Source organism: Ambystoma mexicanum, chromosome 5p (genome assembly GCF_040938575.1).
Source record: "Ambystoma mexicanum isolate Mex_15411 chromosome 5p, UKY_AmexF1_1, whole genome shotgun sequence".
NCBI classification, from domain to species: Eukaryota; Metazoa; Chordata; class Amphibia; order Caudata; family Ambystomatidae; genus Ambystoma; species Ambystoma mexicanum.
This window is the reverse complement of record NC_090930.1, coordinates 833,980,818-834,001,014: the sequence shown is the minus strand read 5'-3', so window position 1 is coordinate 834,001,014 and position 20,197 is coordinate 833,980,818. Positions and strand designations below refer to the sequence as shown.

Here is a 20,197-nt window from a genome sequence, read left to right as displayed (position 1 = left end):
GCCAGAAAGTTTAATGTTGATTTGGGATTGTTCGGGTTTCACCCCTCCGATTGGGGGAGGGATGTGGGTGGGGGGCAGTACGGGAACAGTTTGGTTTTCTAAAAAAGTCTTGACAGCCCCCGGAGGTTCCACTGACATCATGCACAACCAGCTCATTCATTTAGCGAGATTCCAGCATACACCGTGGCATACACCTTTCGTCTTACTATCCATCATTTCCACTTAATTCACTATCACCTCTCCAAATATGGCTGCTGATACCATGACCTTTATGAGCTGGAACATTAGAGGGTTAGGCAATTACAAAAAGATGCGTCAGATCCAACTCCATGCCGAACGCCACGGGGTAAAGATCCTTTGTTTACAGGAAACGCACGCCCGCTCGGAACAGGCGGAGCGATTTGCCAAACAATGGGGACCCCAGAGATACTACACCAATTACTCCACCCAGAGCCGGGGTACCCTCACCCTAATACATAGAAGTCTAAAGTTCACATGCCAACACTCCCATATAGACCCGCTGGGTCGGTTTGTACTCATTACAGGCATATTACAGCGACAGGAGATAGCCATCCTAAACATATATGGTCCAAACGTCGACGATCCTGACTTCTACCTACAGTTAGCCACGTTGCTTGAGAGCTACCCCCCGATTCCTATACTCTGGGGAGGTGATTTTAACACAATCTTCGACGTGGACCTGGATAGGTCTGGCTCTCGACCCCGGCAACTGTCCAGGGCAGCATATACCATCCTGAGATCGCTGCCCCGATTATCCCTGATCGACGCATGGCGTCTGATGTACCCCATGGACCGTACATACTCCTTTTACTCTTCTGTACACGACTCACACTCGAGAATTGATAGATGGCTTGTCACAGACACATTGATCAGATGCATAACTCACTTAGCCATCCTCCCCAGAACATTATCGGACCACTCACCAGTCCTCATCTCCCTAAACTGGGGCCCGGACGCCAACAGAACTAGGCAGTGGAGAATGAGCCCTAATATACTACTCGACCAGATCTTTGCCTCCGAGCTTGAATCCTCCATTGAGGAATACTTTGAGTTTAACACAAATTCTGTCACAACACAAGCGGTACTCTGGGAGGCCTTCAGAGCACACACCAGAGGGATCGTCATCTCCAAAAGCAATGGCATGCTGAAAGACATCCGCGCCGGTATCGCCACTAGCGAGTCGGCCCTATCGGTCTACGAAGCCCAGTACGCCGTTGATCACTCACCTGCTACTCTAGCGCTATTGAGCTCTGAGCTGCACAAATTCCGAGACCTTGCTGACCGTGAGGTCAAGTTCCTGGACTCCCCCCAGATCGCCAGGAAATATGGTGAGGGTGAGCGCCCCGGAAGGATGTTGGCTAGACTGCTGCGCCGTGAATTCAGCGCATCTAGCATCCCAGCCATTGCTAGGCCCGATGGTACCCTCGCCACATCCCCCCGTGATATCAACCTAGAATTCTATTCCTTTTACACTGCCCTGTACATGGAGGCTGATAGTGCCCGGACCTCTGAAATTGAATCCTTCTTAGAGAGCCTACCATTATCGGTCCTATCACCGGACGCCATTGCCGCCCTTGAAAGGACCTTTACCCTCCAGGATGTCGTAGATGCCATCAATTCGCTGGCATCCGGAAAAGCTCCCGGCCCGGATGGGTTACCAATGGACTTCTACAAGTTATACAAGACCCAACTAGCGCCACACTTACTCGCCCTCTGGGAAGAATCATGCGACAGGGGTATACTTCCACCGTCCTTGCGAGAGGCATTGATTACAGTGCTCCTCAAACCTGGTAAGACTCCCACGCAATGTAGCTCCTACCGACCCCTCTCACTTATTAATAGCGATATTAAGATATATGCTAAACTACTAGCCAACCGCCTAGCCCCGAGCATGTCTCACATTATTCACCCAGACCAGGCTGGATTTGTTCCGGGGAGGTCTACATCCCTAAACTTAAGGAGGCTTTTCAATGTACTTAGCAGAATAGAGCCAGCCACACAGGCAGTGGCGGCTACACTGGATATGCAGAAGGCTTTTGACTCAGTTTCGTGGAGATACCTGTGGTGTGTAATCGAGAAATGTAGATTTGGCCCCAACTTCCGCTCCTGGATAAAGCTGCTGTACACCGCCCCGTCGGCCAGGGTCCGCATGGAGGACAGACTATCTCCCTCCTTTCAGATATCCAGGGGTACCCGCCAGGGCTGCCCCCTTTCCCCACTCATTTTTGCCATAGCAATGGAGCCCTTCGCGGATATGATTCGCCAATCACATTCACACAGGGGGCTTCGCACATCCGGCCGGGCGGACATAGTCTCCCTGTATGCCGATGATGCCCTGCTATATGTCCGCTCCCCCGAAATCAACCTTCCCCCTATTTTGACAGATGTTACTCGATTTGGATCCATATCTGGTCTGAGGGTCAACTGCTCCAAGTCCACATTATTTCCGCTCACGGAATCTACACGGCCCCCCCTCGATCTGCATGGGTTTAACTGGTCCCCCACCAGCTTTACCTACCTTGGGATAGTGGTCTCCCGCCACACATCGCAACTGCGAAGTGATAACTACCAAAATTACCTAACTAACCTGGAAATTAAAACCTCCAGCTGGACTAGGCTCCCTCTCTCACTTGCAGGCAGAATTGGAATTCTTAAAATGATTGTATTACCCCAACTACTGTACCGTTTTACTAATTTGCCGCTGTGGCCTGGAGATAGCTTTTTCCAATCACTCCGCAGGTTATGTAACACTTTCCTCTGGCACGCCGGTGCTGTCCGTCTCAAATTGACCACACTTACCTCCCCTAAAGCCTTGGGCGGATTCGCCGCACCCGACTTTATTGGATACTGGATAGTGGCTCAGTCACAGTTTTCTTCATACTGGTTCAACACCACCGACCCCCCCCACATGTCCGCCTAGAGAGGCTATCTGTATGCGACCGCGAGATTGGTTCCCTGATCCTCCAACCAGTTCCCCCAGACGTAAACTCTGCAAACCCTGTGATCAGCACATCCTTGGCTCTCACTAAACTCTGGTCCACGGTGCACACCCCTCACCCCTTCCACGGCGACTTGCCACTGTGGAATTTTTTCCCCGACGTCCCACACGTCTCACCTTCCATGGTCACCCGCTGGACCGCTGCGGGCTTCCTGAAACTACGTGATGCCTTCAACCAGGGTAACTTCATTGAATGGTCTGATCTCCCCTCGCCGCTTAGACGCCGTCCATCGGCGTGGTTACAATACTCCTCACTTCGCCAACATCTCAAAGCCAGATATACAGATTTCCCCGCTATTCCCCCCGACGAGCCCCTGCTGGAAGAGCTCTGCTCCTACATCTCCTTCAGAGGCAAGGTGTCCAGACTTTACTCCTTACTCCAGACAAAAGCGGCCCTCCATTTCACCGAACTCCGTCGCAAATGGGAGGAGGACCTTGGCTCCGATATCACTGACGAGAGATGGTCTCGGATGTGCGCCCGGACTCATGAGGTCTCTTATAACACTAAATTCAAACTTATCCAGTTCAAAGTCCTACACAGGTACCATCATACCCCCATGAGATTACATCGCATGTACAATACCTCACCTCCCTCCTGTCCCAGATGTGGTGCTGACCAGGCCTCCTATATACACATGCTGTGGCTTTGCCCCCGACTTACCCAGTTTTGGCTAGATATCTGTGCCACCGTGTCAGATGTCCTGGAACACCCCATTACTCCAACTCCACTACACTGCTTGTTCCATGACTTCCCTCAGCTTCACCGTGACTCTAGGAGACTAGCTGGGCTGTGCATGCTCCTGGCGGTTCGCTGTATACTCCTCTGCTGGCTCCGGCCTAGACCGCCTACTTACACGCAATGGCTCAGATCGGTCTCCTGGGCCCACGACACGGAGCAATCCTGGAACACGTTGCAGCATTCTCACTCCAGACCGAGGGATATCTGGCCGAGATTTCGTGCCTACATGTCGGCCCTAGCCACGCCATCAGGGTCTCCCTCTGCTTCCCCGGGCAGCCCCCCCTAGACTGTGTCCTCCCTATCCGCCATGCCCCCCCCTTCCCCTCTGGTGTATGTATCAATGCGTTGATTCCCTGCTCTGTTTACTAATGTGATTCACGCTAATTAATATTATCATTTACCTCTTGCTTTGCATATACTACTCCTTGGTGCCATGTGGCCCCTCTATCTGTTTTGTTGTGCTGTCAAGTCGAATAAAAAAGATTGTTAAAAAAAAAACAAGCCATTGTTTTTATATGGTATGTGCTTAACATTTCAGTGTTAAGAACTGAGCATTATGTGGGGCATTTTTATTCACCAGGCCACAAGTGTCAGTTAGCTGATCAAACCTATGCAAAAGTGAATTAACGTGCCACACAGAAAAGTTGACAAAACTTTTTTTTGTATATCACTTTTAGTTACATATGGCACATCCATGGGAAATTTAATATGCCATTTTCTTGCTTAAGTATTCTAGTGGCTGCTTTGGGACATGGGCTAAATGCATCAGCTTAGCAGCAGATGTCTTTTAATTTTCTAAACAAGCCAACGACTGCCTAGCGGGCACACCAGATGGCACCTCAATACCACTTGGCACCTTGTTTAGGAAAGCAGAGTTCACCATGCAGACAGTAGTCCATGGCAAATCAATGCAGTGATGTGTGCAGCAATGATTTGTGCGTTGTCCAAGCCACCACCCTGTTGGTTAATGGCGTCTATCTATGTGGTGCTCCCTTATGTAACAGCACATATACCTGTTGTTTTCTGATGTATCCAATGTCCATACAGTAGCACACTGGAATGTTTTGTGTATGTGGCTCTGACAAGCAAGCCATACTGTGCCCACACAAACACATAAAGCAATCAAAGAAAATGCTTCAAATTGTACATCCACTAGGCCAAACACCCTTTCTACACTGCCACAGCATGATTTTCACTAGCTCCAGGCCAGCAATAATAAAAGATGCTATTGGAAGCTCTGTTAGAGCATGGGCTTGCTCTTTTTTGCCGAAAGAACCCCCGAGACCTGCGAAATAGTGAGGAGCTGAGGAACTGTGGACTCTTTACCATGCATTAGAAGCCGGATTTGTTTAAAACGCTTCATCATCTTATTACTGGGCAGGCTAAAGTTTGTAAGAGGTACAATCCTTTCTGGGAAGCCTTTCTGTGCATTTTCTATTGGGTCTCTCTTGTGCGGTATCCTGTCCTGTCTGTAGATATAATTCCCAAAAGATGTTTCCTTGTTGGGGTCGGACATACTCAACACTGAGACCGAGCCCTTCCTCATCTAAAATTCTTCAGAAACGAGAAGCAAAAGAGCCCTTGTACCCAATTTGAGTGGCTGATGTTGCAGCCATTTAATACTTGCATCCAAAAGGTGAGTAATGTGAACCGTGATGTGAGCACCAAGCCATGAATCAGTTATGAATTTAGAGATTCACACATACAATCCTTTCATCAAAGACTTGTTTATCCAATATAGAGATCTCTGATCACTGTTATAGACCTGAAATGCTCTGATTTAATGCAAAGCAAACATGAATCCTCATTGGTGCTGTGTGTCCCCTTTCCCACTCTCAGAGAGATATTTTGAAAGAGTACAATAAGAGTGTACCAGACTGTCCATCTTGGAATGATAACCTACTATCAGAAAATAATTCATATGGTTAGTCTAGTATTGCCCCTTGCGAAATACAAGTGCGGTGGTATGACTAGAACACCTGCAACACAGGGCCAGTGGTCAGTGGGCCCTCAGAGCCTGCTAGGCTGGTCACACCGCAGTGTGCCAGTACTGACAGTTTAAAACTTCATTGAGGCAAGGCCTTCCCTAATAGGTGACAGAAAAGACCATTTACTTGGGCAGCAACAGCTGTGTTTTCACATTACAATTCTTCTGTAAAGTACTTGAATTACAATGTAATGAAACCAGCTTAATTTATATTGCAATTATTAATTCATACTGAGGAGGGGTTTTGTTGCGCGACAGAGGAGTAGTTTAGGAGTGACGCGAGCTAGTCCGGTGGAGCATTCTGATGTTTCGCCCTGGGCACCAAGTGGGCTAGAAAGTGCCCTGGATAAGGTGGCGAGGTTTTGCACATGCATCCCTCGTATAGGAGCCCTTTATCTATTCGGTGGTATTCAGTATTCACCTCTTACCAGCCGCTGCAGGGAATAGGCAGGTTAAGGCTGGCAGCCTCTGTGTGAGGGATGCAGCCTCGGGCTAGACTCACAGAGCCTAATGGGGAGCACGGTTTGCTGGCTAGAAAAAAGGGGACAGCCTTTCAGAATTGCTGCTTTGTCTACAAAGCAACAGCCTGGCTGTAGCATGAGAACCGCTAAGGGACGGCGCAGACTGCGTGCAAATCTCTTATGCCTCAAAGCACAGCAAGGGATCTGGCGAGGGAGGGGGGATATGAAAGGAAAGTGGGAGCAGAGATGAAGGACGTGTTAAAGATGTTTTTATTACATCAGCAGCACATGTACAGCTCCAATTAAACCTTTAACTCAGATAACTTGTTTGAAATAACCCCGTCAGGCAATTTGAGCACACAGTTTTTTGGACTGCAACTCCCCATCAGCCAGAGCAAGCACAGTCAATGTTGAGGGATTATGGGATTCTGAGTACAAAACATCTGGAGAGCCACAGCTTTCAGACCCACCTTTTTTCAAGCATGGCAAAGCCAGGAACCCACTTGCTACCTCTAGTTTGAACATGATTAAGTAAGTTATGACCTAGAGTTTATTGATTTGGCCTTGCTGCCCTGTGGACAGCCAAGTGGCTGGCTCCAATTTTACTGGGGCACTTAAATGTACTCAGTGTCTTCACTTAACTAGCACCAAAACAAACTTGAGTTGCCACTAGGTGTTGCAATCAAACCAGTGGTAGGTTGGAATGGCGCATGGAGACAAAGGAAGGTTGATCTTGCACGTTTTTTCTAAAAATAGCCCTCAGCGCTCTTGTGTAGCTGAAGGAGATTAATTATAAGGTGTGGGCGCATTAAGAGGCAACTAAATCGGCCCTTGGCCTGCGAATAGGATCCTCTGTAGCCAATGTAGAATTACACCCACTTCTGAGACACCCGCCTCCAAGCCCAAGGCACTTGCCAGGCGCCCTGTGGCAATTGGAGCTTTTTTCGATTTCTGGCCTTAGAAAGTCCATCATAAATTGCGGGGGTGCATAGTGCAACACCTACAAAAATACCCTTTTTCATTGGGGGAAAAAGAGGAATTTTTATCACATTTTTCCCCACCAGGTTAATGTTAGGGGCAAAGGACGAGGAGGTGTCAAAAGTAACCCTGCTGCTCTGTAGAATTGTTCTCCCTGGTAGGTTCACCTGGTTTATAAGACTAATAGCAACCCTCCAGATAAGTGGTATAACTGGCCACCTTACTCCCTAAACATTTTGCAAATGCTAAAAAAAACTTTTAACAAAAACAGGGAGTAACAGGTAGACAGGTGTCTCCCCCTTATTGCCGCATGCACTGCTATGCAGAGGTGTTTAGACATGTATCCGCAGCGCACAAACTCTTCCGTTGTTTTGCAAAAAGTTAAAATGCATTTCTGGTTGCCTAAAAATATCTGTTGAAAATTAGAACTTTTCTTTACTTCCCCTACATTCAATTTGGCATAAATGCACGTTGTCTCTTTTACTTCTCCATACCTTTACTTTTCGTGTCTTTCACTTCTCCTAGCATTCACTTCGCCATTACAGGGGGAGACCCCTGAACACCCTTGTTTTCGAACCCATATTCGTCTATGTATCCGCCTTGACGCCAACCTTATCCTTAAGCCGGTAAGATAGCTCAGTGGGTTGAGCGCTCGCTGCTTCGATCTGAGCGTGATCTGCAGGTTCGACTCCCGGCAAGGCCAACTCAGCCTTTCATCCTTCCGAGGTCGATAAATGAGTACCAGTTTCGGTTGGGTGATATTGTATGTAAATATGTGCTCTGTAAAGTGCTTTGGATTAAGGCGCTATATAAAATAACACATCATTATCATTACAGCTAACCATAACCACATCCTTTGCAACCTTGACAATGTGAAGATGCATATGAGGTAAAAGCACTGGGAAGTAAAAGCAATGGGAAGTAAAAGCAAGGGGAAGTAAAAGCAAGGGGGAGCAAAAGCAAGGGGAAGTAAAAGCAAGGGGGAGCAAAAGCAATGGGAAGTAAAAGCAAGGGGAAGTAAATGTCTGGCAAAGTGAACGTAGAAGAAGCAAGCGTAGGGTAAGTTTTCTGGGCGAAGGGGAGATACCTTTTTTAACACCCTGAAAAATCCCTTTACTCTTACCTTCCAAAAGTAGGGAGTAAAATACTCTCTCACTTCAAATTCTTATCTAGGGCCCTGCTAAATTTGAGCTTTCAGTATTTTCCCAGAGTCACCGCCGCTTGGGTAAATAAATAAGAAGGCAGGGGAGCACATAACTGTTAAAGAGGGGGTCTGCAGGTCGCATAACGGACTGCACAAGGAAACAGCTACGCTTCAGGATAGGAAATGCCCAGTTACATGTAGCTATGGTCAGCCAAGGACGAGGTGAAACAGCTAAGTGCTGTTGCAACTGCTCATACAATATCCCACAGTATCATGGATGAGGTCGTGCCGAACAGTATTACCCGAGTCTCCCTTCCATTGCCCGCTTCATCAGTCATGTCACCCACATGTGTGGGCCAAGCCCAGACTGAAAGGGGCGATGATGCTCTTAGCTCACAAGGGCTCTGAAAAACCAAACGTGCACGTTTCTGCATGATGTCATGGAAGGTGTGCAATGTATATATTGGGCCAAACATAAACCTAAGAATGGTTAAAATGGCACAAACCATTACGTTGCTTTTAAGGGCCACGCCAAGGCTGGTTAAGAGCTTTGGCGTGGCGTTGTAGCTCAAAAGCCACTTAAATACTGGTGCTAATTTTAACCATTCTTTTTAACTCCATAATTTTAACATTTACTGGTTTACATGTAAGAGGGCACAAATGGGCCTGGTCATTGGATGATATGTGTGTTTTTTCCAGTAGGAGCGTGACGCTGACCCTTTTAAGGGCCGTCGGGTAAATAATATAAAGAATTGCCCCGCTAAGATTGGCTTGGTTTGATCCTTAGTAAGCAGGGCGGGAAGCATTGGCGTGTCCAGAATCTTCCCGCGGATCTACAGAGCGCATGTCAGTTTCCATAGGAGCCATTTTCTAAGGTCCGCGGATCTCATAAACTGGGGGTGAAAGTGGCTGGAGATTTTTACAAACACTTTTCCTGATCCACAGAATGTTCCTGGATTCGTGGTGCTCCGCCATTTTAACAGGCCCACAAGCTTTTCTAATCTGCCCCACCCCCAACCTGTCTGGGTTAACAGCCGCATCAAATATTCACGCCAATCATAAACCAATGGATTCCAGGGAAATCTGCCTATTTTTTGCAACTGGGAAAAGCAGGCGGATTCCATTGTAAATGTCTCCTGCAGTTAGTTGGTAACTGAGGGAGGCGTGGGCGGCCATTTTCGTTCCCCACGTAAATTGCAAAGAGGAGATCACATTCCTTTGCACTTTCGTGCAAAAGGGCGTGCAGTTTTGTTCCTTTCTTTCACATGGTGGAAAATTGAGGAGTAAAACGTGAGTGAATCCTTACAATGGACTCCTATGGAATTCCCCTGCTTTTACCAGGTGATCATTTCAGGTGGATTCCAAAGGAGTCAATTGCAAAACCACCAGCATGAAATGCATGCTTCTGCTAAGGCACCCACATCTTTAAAGGGGGCCAGGAAATGGCGGCAGGCATGGCATGTCGGCCTCCCTCCCCAACCCTGCCTTACATAGTCACTGAAAAGAGGCGGATCGGGAAAAATTTCAGTAAATACCTTTACTGCCATTTTTGTGCAATATGCCTTGCCTGGAAAATTAGCCCACCTGTATACCTCTTAGAAAACAGGGTGGAAAAAGACATGTTAACCTCTAACTGCCATTGTCATTTCACAGTTTTGTGTTAATTTATCCACACTGTTTGACTATATGAATTTGCATTGTAAGAGGAAGTCATTAATTGTGATTGGATCATTTGTGACTCACAGTTCGAGTCTTTGTTTTGTTGGGCGTGGGTGTTCATCTGGTTTGTAAGTACATTAAAATGTTCCTATTGAGTAGATTGTAAAACAGGATGCAATGAACTGGAGTGAATGCTTCCACGTTTTCAAGTAATTACCACTGCAGACCCTTTTCACAGCATGTATTTTTGATGGTTCCCTTAATCTGGTAGGCAGTGTCTCCTGCTCTCCAGCACATAAAGCTGACACTGCTGGGCTGCACACCTTTTTTTTCCCTACATCGCAGAAAGGATTAATATTGCACGACAGGACCGTTTTGCACGAAAGTTCAAATGGAGCCTCTCCCTTCCGTGCAATATCAACTTTGGGGGAAATGGCTCCCTTACATCTTTCTCAAGGAGAGGGCATTATTCTAAAAGAGGGACCGGGCAGGAACACAGCTGCATGATCTTGGAGGAAGGCGTCAGTGTGTAATGCTGTGGTCTATTGCCCATAGTGCTTGTTTTTATATTTAACCCCTGCCTTTTCCCATGATCCTTTAGGCTGGACCGACAAAGGGCCGATTCTCACAATGGAAATTGCTCTGACAAGCAATGGCGTCCATTATTGTTGTGGAATGTACCCGAGAGTGTAATGCACCATATGTACAAAATGCCATATTAATGACACGCACTGATGCCATCGAGGAAACAGGGAGCTGGCCAAGGACTGGTCAGGGCGGTCAGAGCAAAGGATGGCGAGCGGGTTCCAGACCACGTGCAATGAGTCACAAACCTGACGTGCAGGATCTGTCCCCGCTCTTCCTGATAGTAGATTACTTTTGTTTCAACTTGGCGCAACTCTGGTATTTTAACTAATCAAATCTGAGGACATGATTGCAGATGGGTGTATTCGTCTAAAAGGGGAACCCTTCGTTCCCCTAAATCGCCAAGCGATGGCAAAACCACTAGGGTTCGTGGCATTGGCTGCCATGTGTCACGTGCACCATCACATGCCCCAATACCTCCATAATCCGCCTGGCATAGCCAATATACGTAATGAGACCTGAAATCTTGACCCGGATCCGGAAATCTACTGCTGCATTTTTACTGACCCCATCTTGACTTCAAACTATATAACGAAACATAATTGTTCAATCTTTTTTCATAAATGTACATATTTTAGCCCGCTTCCAGAAAAAACAAATCTCCTAATGGCCCAGGGCCTGCTAACTAACTTGCCTATATGCGCGCGCGTGTGTGTGTGTGTTTCGCGAGCTGGGTTTTAATCTTTTAAACGTCTGCATGTTTATAAACAGCCGTCTATAGCACCCCGAAGACAGCAGTGGGTATCCACTATGCAAAACAAGAAGGGATGGTGTAGCGGTTACGTCTTCCGAGACCACTCGTCGCCAAAATGGAGCTGCGTAGCCGCCCGTGCGCAAAAGACAGTCACCACGTAAACGCAATCCGAGGGTAGCTTTATTGCCACTTCGTCCATCAGAACACGTGGGATAGGTATACAGAGGGCACCCACTTGGTTAAATGGTAGACAACAGAAGCACAGTTCGCCCTAACCCTTCGGCCAGCTCTTCCCCCAACGACCACTCCAACGGCCCACCTCCTTAGAACTCTCCGACCTAGAACCCAGCAACATTCTAGCTGTGAGGTCACCAGCCTCGGACATCACTACAAACACAGTGCCATAACACCAATGCAGATCACCACAGAGGGAAAGACAGGCAGTGAGTGGCCAGTGAGGATAGCAGGGGAGAGGGAAAGGGCAGAGTTCTTAGGGAGGGAGCTTTCTTCGGTTGTATAGACAGGGGAGAGGGAGGGACAACAATCACCACTGAAACTTTCTTCACAGCAGTTCAAGAGATGTACAATAACCCATAAATCAGCAACTTCGGGCCTTCAGGCTTGGCGCGCTACATAAGCATCAAAATAAATAAATAAATAAATAAATAAACTGGATTCAGTAGAAACCATTTGAAAATAGCTTATACGTCATATGCTCGATTACTTGTGAAATGATTCAGGTTCATTTCACTTCACTTTACACTACTTCCATCGGATGAATTCTGAATACTTTGAATACAATTCGAGGCAGTGCGTTCCACTGCATTCTCTGGGCTTGGATCAGTATTTATGGGATGGCATAGCTGTACTGCAGGGCAGTGTTCTGGGATGCTGTAATACTTATAATAAATCAAGTTAATGGATGAAAAACATTTGGTCAAGATGTTTGTTTTCATTGTATTAGCTGAAATTAAATCCATACCTTACAGTAACTAACTTTGTTCTAAGCCACCTTAATTGGTCACGATTTGGAGACGGGGGTAGGAGGGGGGACTTAAAAGCTGCAATAAACCCATTACTTTCCAGACAGCTAGTTCTGCAGGCTGAATGGTTATTATACATCATCTAAATGTGGCAGAATGTAGATAACACTGACGTTCTGCTACTCGTGGCATTACTCATGCAAATGTAAACCTCCATGAATGCTGCCTTTACAGGACTATATGCTGGTTGCACAGCTGTCGCTGGAACTACAACTGTAAAAAGCTTAAAATCCTGCTGTCGTTTAAGCAGAAACAAACTCTAAGATGACTGTCATCTTACATTTAGGTGCGTGTGAGGTCTCTGCTCAAGACTAGCTTTTAGCCTTTGTTTCTACACATGTATTCACCTGTGTTCATGTACTGTTGACTTCTGGTGGGGCATGTTCAATAGGGTAGAGCGCATCTCAATGGATGCTGCTGGCACGGAGGATGCTTTGTGAGGTCCATGGCGATGCAGGCAGAAAGACGGATCATCTTCAACCGTGATTGTCCGGTCCTTGGCATGCGCGACAGGGGTGGGGTGGAGGCCGATTGTCTGAGGCCACATGAAAGTTATGTGGGCTCAGAGGGCAGTACCCAGAAAGAGGACTTATGTTTTGGAGGCAATCCTCCAGTCTTGGATACTAGAGGCCCTCTGAGATGCAGTCAGCATGGATGCCCTGGCTGTCAAGCTTGGAACACGGTGGGCATCATCAGCGCCCATGTGGAAGGAGTCAACTAGAGGTGCCATCGGGCCAGGACGGATCCTGAGGGACCTCGCAGGTAACAGGGGAGCCGGCAGAGGTTGGTGAAGATGGTAAGTTGTGCAGAAACCTTGTGATCCAATAGAGAGCTGCTGAGCTATTAATACCCCTGAAAGATGTTAGCCTTTAAAGCAGAGTTTGGTGAATCACTGTATCAAAGGCGGCAGATAGGCCCACGAGGATAAGGGTGGCGGGACCGTTATTGTCCTTGTTGACTAGCAGTTCTTTTCCTCTCGAGGGTCGGAAGCGCGAATGGTGCTCATGGAGCAGGTTGCCACATTTAATGTACTCCTGAAGTTGCAGGGACGCCATGTGTTCCATAATCTTACCAGCAAACGGGATGATATAGTTGATTGGTAGAAGTTTGCCAGGCCATTCGCGTTGGCTGTTGGTTGGTTCCTTCAGAAGAGGGGTAATGGTGGTTTGTTCCAAGCAGTCCGGGTTACAGACACAGAAGAAAGACCAGTTGATGAAAGTACACGGGGCAGGAGCGAGTCAGAAGGCATGATACTGAGAGAGGAGTTTGCTGCTGATGGCGGGGCAGGATCTTTCCATCCCTGCAGGTGATATGGCATACATTCGCTTGTGCAATTAATACCTGGCTCAATTTACACAACCACGTTCAGAAAATGTATTTGAGTTAGTACAAATTAACGTGTTGTGCACAGCCAAATTTACTCACAGCATCTGGAGCAAGTTTGTACCTTTGGTAGTTGGCCCCATGTATTCTTCATGTTAGAAATCCCGTCTGCCATAACTGGATCGCGTATAACACATTTGCAAGTGCCTTTGTTTGTGTGATGGCTCTGCAGTTAATGTTAGCCAGATGAACAAGACTGGGAACTGACCAAACAGTTTTTCCTCCTGGGCAGAAGCGCCACCACAGCCCTTTTGCAGACGGGGCTCCTACATAAATACTTGCCCATTATAAGTAGTTATTGGAGTCCAAAACTGTTAGTGTCGCTTAAGCACATATTGTTTTACTCTGGCACATGCTCTACTTCCAGCATCATGTGTAAAAGTAAAATAAAGAAGCAGTGTGTGCTTGCAACAGTCATTATATTTAAGAACAAACATGTGTTAATGTAAATGTCCCCGTGACTGCCTGAGATGTCATACACCCACAATGCTACACTTCTCACAGTGCAGCATTCCTCGTCTATGACGTCACAGGCCGGCAGTCGGGCCTTCCCGGGAGAATGCCACTTCGCTTGCAACGCCGCGTGCTCTGTTTGTGGCGTTGCAAGCAAATCACGAAGAGATTTAAAAGTGAACTTCTTTGGGGTTTCGATCTATCTGGGGCCGCCTTTCACGTGTACACACTACGGGGAAGTAGACTCCCTGCGGGGAGACTTGCTCGAGATATGCACGATAAGTTCAGTTTTGAAATACTTCCTGTGCTGTAGGTACGGTCCGAGCACCGCTGCGTCTGTGAGAAACTTGCACCACTAAGGCCAGGCTGACACAGCATGTCCTACTCCCAAGGTCGATGAAACGAGGACCATTGAGTGTGATAGAAATGCCAACTATTATTTAGAGAGCAATTCAGTACACTATACACACACACACACACACCTATTTATAAATACGCACATGTAATATAATTATAATGTAACAAAAATTAAAGCAAGTTAGTCTTCATTCATTGAGGGTTCGCTTAAATAACGTGCTGCACGACAACATTGGACTGAAGCACGCCAGCGGGCCCATGGTGCGCGCCACCAAGATTAAGCAAGGTCCCAAACTTTCTCTTTTCCCAACACAAGTGTGTGCAGTGGTGCGGCTCACATGAGGTCTATACCCCTATATGAATACAAAACCTATGAAATGACCAAGTCCTTTCACAAGAAAGAGACACACAGTCATATATCAAAATAAGCGTCAGCAACCTCAGCGCAGCTGTGCAATGGTGCGTCAGAACTCTGGTCAAAGCATGTTATGGGCAGACAAAACAGGCAATAAGCGTTGCGGTAACAGACACTGGGCTTCATTACAAGCTTACCAGCACCATTGTTTCCGGACCGGCAAACTACGAGTCTGCTGGCGGGTGCCGTTTCGCCCGCCGGGTCTGTCCCTGGCGGGCGGAACTGCACCCGCCAGCAGACTTTGACGGAAGCACCAGCACTGTTGCGCACAGCGCCGGTGCTTCCATCCTCACCGTTCCCATTGAGTCCCATGGGGCTGGAATGGAAATGGGGAGTAACAATTGCCACTGCCCGATTTACCGGACTGCCGGGGCTGTAATGCCCGGTTATTCCAGCAAGTCAGGCGATGGCAATTCATCCCGAGTCTGGCGGCAGCCTGCCGGTTTTACCGGCACGGCTACCGCCGGATTCGCAATGAAGCCCACTGTCCCGTCCGGTACATCTGGAAACCAGCCAGATTGTTCTGGGTTACAGGCACCCAATGACATGGTTGCCGCCATGGAGAAAAGAAACGTATGCACAAAAACAAAAATCTGGATAAACAGCTTATTCATGGCACATGATAGCACATTTGCAAACATTACCACATAGACTGATTCTGGAGGAGGCATTGAAATCACGGGTAACAGCACACGAGGTAGCGTATCCACTCAGCTCCAGTGCCACAATATTTTTATTCTGGTTATTATTAGGTTATGTATTGAGTGTGGGCCTAGCTTCGGGAAGCAATGTCCTAGTCTGGTGTTTAGGGGGAGAAGGTCCCATAGTCTCAAGGCGTAGACAGAGATGGCCTCTCATTTGGTTGCATGAAGATAGTTTGTTTGTTTACTGTACACATATGTGCACACAATTGTGTGAAAAGCCGGTACACTCCTGGATTCCAACACACTGCCCCAAAAGCAATCAGTCACTATGGGGTGATCTCTGCCATGCACGCATGCGCACAGTGCATTGTGAACGTAGGAACCATTGCGGAAATTAAGACTCCCACTTCACCATAGATTTCCAAATAGTGCCCCTGCTTCTCGCAGGCCAACCATATTCAGACACAAGCTGTGAAACTCTACCCATTACTCGTGGATCAGACCGGGGATGACTTCCGGCATAGGGAATGTGTGCAGAGGAATGGCCTACCTGAGCAAGTCCAGAAAGATTCCGGACCCATTCTGGAAGTCTACTATCACACACCGATCATTCCCGCGGGCATATTAGAAAGTGAAGATGCAGGGAAAAGTCGAAAATGCCGATTTCGGTGCTTTCCCCGCATCCACACCCCTCAGAATGTTTAAGTGTGTGTCCTTGTTTGCCCCTCGTTTCGCTTTGGGGTACCAGCTCTTTCCTTATTTATCCAATCCAGTAACATGGATTTAACAAGCAGCACCTGTAAGTTATCGTCATTAGGTAATCATTGTTTAACTTATTAAGGTCAAGAGGAAACCGAGTGCACCTGTACACTTCCCTATCAGACCCAAACTAAGACAAAGATGTAAGGCCCAAAGGATGCAAGGCTCACCAATGTGGACTCAGGTAGTGGTCCCAGGCAAACTACGGTCTGTTCGGTAACCAGTTGCAGATGACATTATTTTTTAAAAGGCCCTAGACACAGTGTCATGAATAGAGCTACATCAACCCTACTAAGTGACAGCCACTAACGGCCATTCTCAATGATGTATAGGACACTATCGCCACACATTGTAATTGTTGTCACAGTCATACATTTTATTGCTGCTTATGTTTCGCTGTTTTTAAAGCAATCTGAAGTGGCCAAAAGTGTTGGAACTATACAAATCACAGAAAACACACTTTAAGGACCAGGCAAAACAGTGGTTAGGTACAAAAACAGTAACTACTAGTGCCATTACCTGTTCTCCAGTAGCGTCATGCACACCACTTCTCGCACACCGGGGTTGGTAGCCTTCTCAATGGAGCAGTTTTGAAGGTTCCATGTGGCCACCCTCACGACGGGTTTACCCTCCCTCACCCCAGGGAAAACCTCCACTGGGGGACGGGTGGAGATAAGTTGGGTGGGCCCCCCTGGAGGAAAATCCAGGTCTTCACTCTGTAGGCTAAGCGAGGTGGGGCTAGGGTGCGGCCTGGCTGTGAAATGCAGCCCCCCATTATTGTTGGCTGTGGCGGTAGAGGGCGGTCTCGACTTATCTGCCGAAACCTGGTGCCTGATTCTCTCCAGGAACGAGGAGCTGAGGGAGCCCACCTTGACAAGGTCTTCCAGGCTGCGGAACGGTCCATGTTCGGCCCGGTAATGCACTATGCCCCGGGCCATCACCTCAGTGATTCCCCTGATACTCATCAATTGGGCCGTCGTGGCCGTGTTGATGTTGAGCTTTGTGGTGTTGGTTGAAGATGCAGAGGACAGGCGCTGCTGCTCCTGGTTCACTAGGGACTGGTGGTGGTCCCCACGGTCCTTTCTCACAGAGCTGCTGGGGGAGTGCTGTCCGGAACCACCCCTGCCGCTGCTTCCCACGCAAATCTCAAACTTGACCTGCTCTAGCTTGGCAGCCCCCACTCCACTGACCAGTGCCAGGTCTTCCACCTTCTTGAAGCCCCCAATGTACTCGCGGTACTCCACAATACTTTGGGCAACTGAGCGGGTGACCCCAGGTAGGGTCATGAGCTCCTCCTCAGTAGCGGCGTTGATGTTCAGCCGCTCAGGGTTCACCACCAGGATGTTGCTGAAGTTGCAGGCCGCACTAAACTTTCGGCTGCTCTGGCAAAAGTCGGATGGGTCCTTAGGAATGGAGCGGTGGCACCCCAAATTACCCCCCATGGTATTCAAAGCAGGCAAGAGTCGCCGTAACAGGGAAGCCAAGCTCCAAGAGACCACACAGATGCGATGTGAGGATTGCTGACTAAAAGTGAATAGGTAAACTAAAACATGAAGAACCCATACCACACCTTTTAAGCGTGAGGCACAACAACCGAAAGCATTCAAAGGAAATGGATGCCGAATCTTCTTTCTACAGACGTGGGCCGATGAGTTGAAGAGTGAAGAAACTAAAACATTTTCAGAGCCACGGGCGAAAGTTGGCCGCCAAGAGAAGAACTCGGCCTGAAACCACGAACGCCTGCTGGCTCTGCGGTGGGTCCATGTCAGGAAAACTAACAGCAAACATCAGCCACAAATCCCTCGAGATCCTTTGCAGGGCTGGGACTGGCAGCAGCTCGCCGAGCAAGTAACGTAGCACCAGTCACGGTTAAATGCCCGTAGCTGCCAGCGGCTGCAGTATCAGCATCCCTGATCAGTGTGCACCCTGCCTGCTGCAGGCTCCCGCACACACACACGCGCGCACGGTCGCTGCCGCCGGCTGGCGCACACGCCCACCTCATTCGTGGCTTCCAGTATCCCCCGGCCGCTGCGAATTCGGTGCATATAACCCTTACAGACTTCTCTGCTATTCCCTTGTGAGGTGTCCGTCCCGCAATAAATCCCAGTGCAGCTCCGCTCACGGCAAGGGACACTTTTCTTCCCTCCCTCTGCGGCAACGTCTTGGTGGTGCAGACTACCTCCCAGCCCCAGATGGACGAGTCTGCTGTTTCGAAGTGTAGCTCGAGTTCCTGCAGAGAGCAGAGGCAGGGCGGGGAGGGGCCTGCGCTGGCAGGGGAGGGTTGAATACAATGTGAACGGAGCAGAGGCCTCCCTCCCCGGCCAGTCACATGGGCCGCACCGGTTGCTGGCAGGATCTGTTCGAACAGCGCACACTGGAGCTTGCTTGCTGCCTGTGCCCCAGCTAAAGGGACGTGCAGAGAGGGGCTGCACATGTCCTCCTGTCAAAGGGCGGCATAGGTCCTCCTCCTTCCCTAACCTGTCAGCGGGCTGCGTGCAGATATATGTTTTATTTATATCGCGCTCATGCACAAGTATTTCAGTACTTTGAAACTGCTGTAAAAGCCGTATACAGGTCAGTCATTGGAGCTCCTTGGTATTAGCAGAGAACAGTGGTTTGTTTACACCGTTTCTCGCTGTCTCCAATGCTACCTGTGTTAGATAGAACAAGCAGTGACAAAGTCAATAGTTTGGACTGTTGAATGGTGAACATTTTCAGAGTTCTTGCACACAGACAAACTTAGGTAGGTGAGGGATAGGTTGAGCAGTGAGAGTGGAACGAGAGTGCAGGAGGTGTGAATGAATGCAGAGGCGTAGCCATAGGATTGTCTAGCAAACGGGGCCTGAAGCTAATGTAGTTGGGCCCACAGCACTGACAAACATATCTGTAAATGCAAAACAGAGGGGGGTCTGGGAAACTCTCTACCAGCACGAAAACAGCCCATTGACTTGTTGTTGGGTGTACGGCCCCTGGGAGAGTCTCAACCCAAGTCTTTAGCTCACTGTTCTTTTCTCAGAGAAGAAATCTGCTTCTGTAAATGCTGACACAGCGCTGCTGAGTGGGCATTTACACATTTTGGGTGGGCCTTGCCCCTCAGGCCCTACCCTGACTACGCCTCTGGATGAATGACTTTGAATGTGTGAATTGCGAGAGTGCAGGTGGTGTGGGTGAATGACTTTGAATGTGTGAATTGCGAGAGTGCAGGTGGTGTGGGTGAATGACTTTGAATGTGTGAATTGCGAGAGTGCAGGTGGTGTGGGTGAATGACTTTGAATGTGTGAATTGCGAGAGTGCAGGTGGTGTGGGTGAATGACTTTGAATGTGTGAATTGCGAGAGTGCAGGTGGTGTGGGTGAATGACTTTGAATGTGTATATTGCGAGAGTGCAGGCGGTGTGGATGAGTGACTTTGGATGTGTGAATGAATGATAGCCGAATGAGTAAGGGCGTGGAGCTGGAGGGATAATTGAACGATTTTGAAGATGAATGAATGAATAGTTTACGGACATAAATTAGTGTTGGATATTTGGACGGATACATGCATACGTGTGATATGTAATGTAATTTGTCATTTGCATCGCCCCCTTTTTCCCCTTGGTATGACCTCAAAGCACTGTAGGTGAACGCCCCCAGGGGACCGAAGTTCAAGGTATTGGAAATGCATCATTCATAGCGAGTGCTGAGGAATGTTCTCAGCAAATGGTACCATTCGAAAACTCTAGCATTGTATACTCATTTTACCTCTTGTCCATTATAGTGCTGGTAAAAAGCATAGTGTTGTATAGATGCAAAGTGATGCATATATTTGACTGTAATCCG

At 48.2% G+C, this 20,197-nt stretch overlaps 1 protein-coding gene across 2 annotated transcripts in view; it reads right to left on the bottom strand.

Moving 5' to 3' along the window:
* EEPD1 (endonuclease/exonuclease/phosphatase family domain containing 1) overlaps window positions 1-18,592 on the bottom strand; it is a 395,522-nt gene extending 376,930 nt beyond the window's left edge. Inside the window, exon 1 of one of the 2 annotated variants that reach the window (XM_069613253.1) lies at window positions 16,900-18,592. In XM_069613253.1, coding sequence (XP_069469354.1) covers window positions 16,900-17,822 — 923 coding nt within the window. In that variant the 5' untranslated portion in view covers window positions 17,823-18,592. The remainder of the gene's footprint in view (window positions 1-16,899) is intronic. The other variant, XM_069613254.1, reaches the window with a different exon arrangement.
* Window positions 18,593-20,197: the final 1,605 nt, after the last annotated feature.